The sequence below is a fragment of the Microtus ochrogaster genome, unplaced genomic scaffold, assembly GCF_000317375.1.
Source record: "Microtus ochrogaster isolate Prairie Vole_2 unplaced genomic scaffold, MicOch1.0 UNK26, whole genome shotgun sequence".
NCBI lineage: Eukaryota > Metazoa > Chordata > Mammalia > Rodentia > Cricetidae > Microtus > Microtus ochrogaster.
In genome coordinates, this window is record NW_004949124.1 from 957,650 (window position 1) to 965,568 (window position 7,919).

At 36.6% G+C, this 7,919-nt stretch overlaps 1 protein-coding gene and 1 pseudogene across 10 annotated transcripts in view; one reads left to right on the forward strand and one right to left on the reverse strand.

Annotated features, from left to right (window-relative positions):
- Birc6 (baculoviral IAP repeat containing 6) overlaps positions 1 to 7,919 on the reverse strand; it is a 196,628-nt gene that overhangs the window by 112,934 nt on the left and 75,775 nt on the right. For all 10 annotated transcript variants that reach the window (XR_003378819.1, XM_026789677.1, XM_026789673.1 and 7 more), the window contains 6 exons: positions 6,629 to 6,762; positions 5,634 to 5,795; positions 5,407 to 5,538; positions 4,824 to 4,921; positions 3,161 to 3,308; positions 205 to 338 (listed from right to left, as the gene is read on the reverse strand). Coding sequence is in view for 9 of the 10 variants with exons in the window: in XM_026789677.1 (XP_026645478.1) it covers positions 205 to 338; positions 3,161 to 3,308; positions 4,824 to 4,921; positions 5,407 to 5,538; positions 5,634 to 5,795; positions 6,629 to 6,762 (808 nt within the window). In the remaining variant the exon portion in view is untranslated. The remainder of the gene's footprint in view (positions 1 to 204; positions 339 to 3,160; positions 3,309 to 4,823; positions 4,922 to 5,406; positions 5,539 to 5,633; positions 5,796 to 6,628; positions 6,763 to 7,919) is intronic.
- Positions 1,945 to 2,559, forward strand: LOC101981057 (annotated as a pseudogene).

Genomic DNA, 7,919 nt, shown 5'->3' on the forward strand with positions numbered 1-7,919 from the left:
CCTGCCTCTGCCTCCCGAGTGCTGGGATTAAAGGCGTGCGCCACCATCGCCCGGTTATGGCTAAACTCTTTAAAAAAAACTTTAGTGTTCTGAAGACAAAAGAGAGTAGCTACAATAAAGCGATGGTAAGTTAAACCAGTATCTAACATTAAGACAGATGAATAAAATACAGAACTATTTGTGTTCTATAAAAGAGGTCGGTACCTGAAAGAACATCCGATAAATCAATTTCATCTGACTGGACACCAATGCTGCTATTGTATACATTTTTACAAGAAGAGCCACTCATCTCCAAGTCAAAAAGGACTGGATCAAATGGGGAGCTGTATAATCCATATCTGATAAATGAAATAATGCAGTAAATAATTTACTTCTCGGCCATTTAATTAACAAATTACCTATTTTGTTTCAAAAGCAATTTGACTAAAAGGGGCAACAAATTCACTCAACACCAGAGAAAACTACATTCAAAAACACTGTCCAGAAGCCAATAAACAAGATTGAAAGAAACTGGTGCCAAGGCAACAAGACTGCTTTCTATGCCTGAGGTAAGGAAGGGAAAAAAACAAAAAAACCACTCCTTTCTCCCATTCCCTCACTACAATGACAAGAGATAATAAAAACTTTAAGAAAAATTTCATCAAAATCAGGATTTACAACTAAACATACTTTCTAAGCAGTGGTCTAAATAAAGAAATTGCTCAACTTAAAAGCTAAAAACCATGGGCTAGAAAAATGACTTAGTGGTTGAGTGCACTTGTGGCTACTACAGAAGACCAGGGTTTGGTTCCCAGCATCTATATGGTGGTTCACACAAACATTTGTAACGCTAGGTCCAGGTTATGTGCCACCCTCTTCTGACATCCACAGGAACCAGCTATGCACACAGTGAACATATGTACACACAGGCAAAAGACTCACACATATAAAGTAAAATCTAAAATTTTTCTTTAAAAGATGAAGACCAGGGAAAATTGTAAATCCAAACTTTAAGTTATTTCATTACAGGAAGATTTAAAGAATTTCAGGTAAAAGTAACAAGTGATTTACATAATTACACCTATAAAGTTGTACCATTAATAAATTATATTACATGCCTCTTGCATTAGCAAAGCAAAGCATCTTTGTTAAATATAGGGCTGAAAAGATAGCTTAACAGTTAAGCACACTGGCTGTACTTCCAGAGAACTTGGGATTGATACCCAGCACACAAATGGCAGCTCACAACCATCTGTAACTCCAGTTGCAGGGGATCCAACTCACTTTTCTAGCCTCCATAACACTGCATGCATGTAGTACACAGATACAACATGCAGGTAAAAGAAAACAAAACAAAAACAAACAAACAAGAAAACATACAACTTTAAAAAATATAATTAGCCCTCTGAATAAACACCAGGAAATGTTACTAATGGCTGAAGGGAATAGTGGCAGAGAAAACATGAGACTAGTCACACATTTAGAAGAGTATTTTGCATCCAGGTCAGGCTCCAAAGCCACAGAGAAACCCTGTCTCGAAAAACCAAAAATAAATAAATAAATAGAATAGAATAGAATAGTATTTTGCACATCATAAATATAGTTTTAAGGTAAAACACTGTTTCAAGTGTACCTAGCATGATGCTTTGAAAGAAAATGGTCCCCAAAGAAAGCAGCACTATTAAGAGGTATGGCCTTGTTAGAGGGTGAGCTTTGAGATTTCCGACGCTCAAGCTATGCCCAGTTTCAAGTTCAATTCCTGCTGCTTATGGATCAAGATGTAAAACTCTCAGCTCCTTCTCTAGCACCATGTCTGCCTGCACAATGCTATGCCTCCCACCATGATGATAGTGGAACAAACTTCTGAACTGTTAGCCAATCCCATTAAATGTTTTCCTTTATAAGAGTTGCTGCGATCATGGTGTCTTGATGGAGGAAGGTCATTGGTTAATTAATAAAAAAATTAAAGAAGATACTGAGGAACACCACCTTAGAGATTACTTTGAAGAATATGGGAAAATTGATACTATTGAAATTATTACTGATAGGCAGTCTGGAAAGAAAAGAGGCTTTGGATTTGTTACTTTTGACGACCATGATCCTGTGGATAAAATTGTATTGCAAAAATACCACACCATCAATGGCCATAATACAGAAGTTAGAAAGGCATTGTCTAGACAAGAAATGCAAGAAGTCCAAAGTTCCAGGAGTGGAAGAGGAGGAAACTTCGGATTTGGAGATTCTCGTGGTGGCAGTGGCAATTTTGGACCAGGACCAGGAAGCAACTTTAGGGGGGGATCTGATGGATATGGAAGTGGACGAGGATTTGGAGATGGCTATAATGGGTATGGAGGAGGACCTGGAGGAAATTATGAAAGTGGAAATTACAATGATTTCGGGAATTATAACCAGCAACCTTCTAACTATGGCCCAATGAAGAGTGGAAATTTTGGTGGTAGCAGGAACATGGGAGGACCATATGGTGGAGGAAACTATGGTCCTGGAGGAAGTGGAGGAAGTGGGGGCTATGGTGGGAGGAGCCGACACTGAGCTTCTTCTTACCATGGGCTTTACGTATAAATAGGAGAGGATGAGAGCCCAGAGGTAACAGAACAGCTTCAGGTTATCAAAATAACAATGTTAAGGAAACTCTTATCTCAGTCATGCATAAATATGCAGTGATATGGCAGAAGACACCAGAGCAGATGCAGAGAGCCATTTTGTGAATGGATTGGATTATTTAATAACATTACCTTACTGTGGAAGAAGGATTGTAAAAAATGCCTTTGAGACAGTTTCTTAGCTTTTTAATTGTTGTTTCTTTCTAGTGGTCTTTGTAAGAGTGTAGAAGCATTCCTTCTTTGATAATGTTAAATTTCTAAGTTTCAGGTGACATGTGAAACCTTTTTGTAAGATTTTTCTCAAAAGTTTTGAAAAGCTATTAGCCAGGATCATGGTGTAATAAGACATAACATTTTTTCCTTTTAAAAATTTAAGTGCGTGTATAGAGTTAAGAAGCTGTTGTACATTTATGATTTAATAAAATAATTTTAAAGGAAAAAAAAACTGCCGTTCCGTTCATCACTACAGTGTCTCTTCACAGCAATCAAAACTCCAACTAAGACACCTAGCAATTAGCAGTTCTGTGTGCACTGTTCATAATTTAAGATGTTAAACCAACCTTGTTTGAAGTAGCGCCTCCAGTGGTGTCAGCCTGTCCTGCAACTGTCTGGACACGGCAGTGAGTAAAGCTGCACAAGCCGTACTGCACCCAGCCAAGTCTTCATCCTTAACGTAATTTAGCAGTACAAAATACCAATAGACAGAACCTAGAAACAACAACAGAATCAAGCCTTTTGCTCCTTCTCCACCATATAGAACTTCAGTTTACATATTTATAAATCCAACTACCTATATTAGAAAGATAGCTCCTTGTTCTAGAAAGATAATCTTTAACAATTTAGGAAGAAAGAACAAAAAAAATTCTAGAACACTAATAATATAAACAGCATCCAGAGGAAAAGTCTTAGATTAAGAATTTCAGGACTGGTAAAATGATTCAGCAGGTATGGGCACTTGTCCCACAAGCCTGATAGTTAGCTTAATCCCCTAAATCAACAATGTAAGAATGCCCTTAAGCCTCCATGTATGCAGTGTGGCATTCACACAATCCCATCCACAAATACAGAAATATTTTCCTAAGAAATCTAAAACATTGTTCAGAAGGTATATTAAATTAAACTTTTGTTAAGAGTACATTAATATGCCAGGCATGGTGGAGTATACTTTTAATCCGAGCGCATGCGCACACACACACACATTAAAAGGCTAAATAGGCATTCCTTCACAGTAACAGCAAAAGAACACATACAAAAGTCTCTTTTACTTTTTTTACTTTATGCATGTATTATTGGGGGGACAGCTTTGCAAATCCCTTTTTGATAACTATACTTATTGTTAGAAACTATTTCTATAGAATCCTCACTGGGCCCTTTAGGGGAACTCAGTTTGCCACAGTCACTTGCAATAATATAATATATACGCACATGCAACGGAAGCTCAACTATTTTATTTATCTATGACATCTTCATAGAATTTTTTGGCATTGCAGTTGTGACACATGATCTACAGTCAGTAAACAACTAAACAATTCAAGATGACTTGAAACTACCTGTGCCTCTTATCTACTGATGATAATTATTATTTTTTATTAATAATTTATTTACTGTGTGTAAATGTATGTGCTTGTGGATACAAATGCCACAGCACAAGTGAAGAGGTCCGAATATGTGTGCAGGGAGTTAGTCCCCCCCATCCCAAGGTGGGTTTCAGGGACAGAGCTCAACATATCAGGCACAGCAGCCAAGTGTCCTGAATTACAGATTCAACTCACCTGTCCTTCCTATTATTAAGCAGAAAGTATATGCAAAAAGAACCCCTCAAGAAATACATACAGGGCTGGTAAATTGGTTTAGTTAGTATAGACCTAATATACATGATGGGAGACCTAAATCCAAACTTTAAGAACACATCTTTAAAAATGGGCATGATGGCATGCTGGGGAGATGCAGACAGGAGGCTCATTGAAATCCACAGGACACCCAACTTAGTCTAATAGTAAGGCTGGAGGCCAATGAGGGACTAAAGAAAGATTCTAAAGGAAGACAGACAACATTTAAGAGAAATTATACCTGAGAATCTGATGCCCCCAAATGCACCTATACTCATAAGTAGACCTATGCACAAACACAAGCACACCCAATACCAAAGTATGTACTAATTACATGTACTAATTACATTATTCAGTATAACTACTTGTTATTAAAGTAAGTTTACATACATACCACCAGTTGCTGCTGCTGGCAAAAAGCACATATTATCAAGTAAAGCCTTCAACAGAACAGATCCAAATCCAGGCTGACAGGGGTCACATTTGCCATTACTGGAAAATCGTTTATTAAAAAAGAAAAATATTAAACACATTTTTTATGATTTAAATTCAACCATAAACTTGGCATAATACTTGAAAATTTAAAAAAAAAGAAGTCAAGTAACCAAGAGGTTTTTTTCCCCCCAAGTTAGATGACTACAGTTACTAAAAGAAGGGCTAATAATAATAAGCAGGTATTATTCCTCTTAAATACTTCCTAGACAGTTAGGTGATGTTAGAGGACTTAGCAAGACAAGGAATAAGGTGGTGAACAATCAAGCAGTAAGAGTGGGGGAAGAGCACCACTCGAATTCTCACAATTACTGTTATTAAAGTCAGCAGATTTATTTAACATTGCATTTTACACCGAAGACCCCAAATTCTTCTTTAGTAACTGTTCAAAACTTACTCATGGATTAGATGAGAATTAAATCACATCATAGACCACAAACCATAGGCACAATTAAAAGTATGCTTTCAAATAAAAACATACCAACCTAATGCACAAGGCTAGAAATCGGGCACATTTATGGGCTATACTTCGTCCTGCCTCGAAGAAGCAAACACGTACAATGTCTGAAAGACATTTTCGTGTTTTTGAAAGTAGGCATTCATTTCCCTCCTTTGAGCTGCAAAATAAGAGCAAACACACAGACTCATTTGGTCTCTGAATCTTAGCAGTCAAGGGATAGGTATTAAAGTAAGCAAAATCCTAATTATTAACCTGCCAGGTCCATTTGAATGGACTCCAGCTAACCAGCAGAGAGCATCCAAAACAAGACTCTGAGCGTGTTCTGTGACTTGCCCGTCATCTGATCTTCTACAAAGAGTATTAAGAAGTTTCTCATGGAATTCTGAAAACTGTAACATGGCACAACGCTGAACCCTAAAAAGAGATATACAGTATATTTATACCAGTGAAAACAATCAGACTACTGCTATACAACATAAAGGGTTATACAGTGACTCATTTAAAATAATAAATTATCAGCTGGGTGGTGGTGATGCATGCCTTTCTTTAACCCTAACACTCGGGGAGGCAGAGGCTGGCGAATCTCTGTCAGGTCAAGGCCAGCCTGGTCGACAAAGTGAGTTTCAGGACAGCCAGAGATATACCCAAAAAAAAAAGAAAGAAAAAAAAAAACCTATTTCAAAAAACAAAAACAACAATAATAAAAAATTAAATTTTCAGGATTAGGTAGTTCAGTAGCAGAGGACTTGCCAGCATTATTAAGGACATAGGTTCAAAGCAAAAGAGGAGAATAAAAAAAAGGATAAAAAGGCTTTTAAAATAGTCTTATGTGAAATACAGAATTCATAGGGTGTTTTAAAGAAAAACAAGCTTACAATGTGATCTAACAGAGTGTAGCTGAGACCTCAAATCATGCTTCTTAAATTTCTTACCTATTCCTCATACACAGTAAGTAATACAATGACCAGAAATAAGTTATTGAGCACAATTAAAAATATCCTCAGAGACTGTAATTTACTTAGAGAATGGGAAAGAAGCAAATACTTCTGGGTGAAAGACATTCAATCATGTGTTTATTTGTGTTTTATTGTTATAATACTAGAATCTCCACATGTGGTGAGGCATACCTTAAATCCAAGGAGGTAGGAGTTGGAGGCAAGAGAATCAGTTCAATGTCAGCCAGGAAGTACCTGAGACTTGAAACAATGAACAGAAAAAAGAATAGCAGACTAATGAAATGTGATTACCTTTCCTTAGAAATTGAAGTTTTCTTAAATCTCCGAATGGTGACAGAGACTTCTTGAAGTAAGTCACAGCCCCGGAGATTTTCAGACTTACGAGTGCTTCCTGCATTTTCATTTTTAACATTAGATGATTTTTCCTAAACATACAAAATGAAATAATTTAAGATAAACAAATGAAACTAAAAATATAAAATAAAAATAGATTCTCAATAACAAAAAAATGCATTCTAGATTAAACTGGTAAATGCCTATTTTCCCACAAAATTTTAACAAGAAAAATATAGTCAAGATTTTAAAAGCCCAACAAGTAAAAATTATACATACAAAACTTCGAGTCTAGTCCCCAGCTACAAAAATACAGAATTATTTGGACTATCTCAGAGTTACTTTGAGGATTAACTCTAATAAAGTCCTTGAAAAACTAGAAGGCCTATGCAAATCCAAAGTGATGAGGGTGTTACTAATAATATTGTTAATGTTTCTAAACAATAATAATAGTAAAAAATGTTGGTAATATTACTTTAAAAGTGTGTTACTTTTGTTTAAGTTGCGTTTGCTTAACTCTGTAAATGTGATAATTTAACTGTCTTGAACACCTGAAGGTCTAATAAATATCTGAATGGCCAATAGTGAGGCAAGAGAAAGGATAAGCGGGACTGGCGGGCAGAAAAATATACAGGAGAGAACTGGGAGATGGGGTTCAGAGTAGGATCTCAAGAAGAAGCAGGACATCAGGTACCCACCGCCCAACAACACTGCAATCCACGGAGAAAGAGTAAGAGTTAGAGAAGTAAAAACAGAAAAAACACAAAGACCAAAGGGTAGACGGGATAATGTAAGTTAAGAAAAGCAGGCACAAAATACGCCAAGCTAAGGCCAGATATTTATAAATTAGAATAAGACTCTGTGTGTGATTTATTTGGGAGCTGGATGGTGGGACCCCCAAAAGAGTCCAAAGAGTATAACATCATATTACTACAAAGAACTCCCAAGTATAGGAAAATCCACATTCAGACAAGTATGAAGAAAATTAGCCATGAAGATCAAGGCTGTCTCTAAAATTATTTAGCAGCAGCCTTCTCAAAAGGTCATATAAACAATAAAGCCCTGAGTTTAGAGGGAATACTTCTAAAAATACTTCCTATTGAATGAGCATAGTTTATAAAAGCTAAATTATTAGCTGGGTGGTGGTGGCATGTGCCATTAATCCCAGTTCTCAGGAGGCAGAGGCAGGCCTGGTCTACAGAGCTAGTTCCAGGTCAGCCAAAGCTATGCAAAAAAAAAAAAAAAAAAA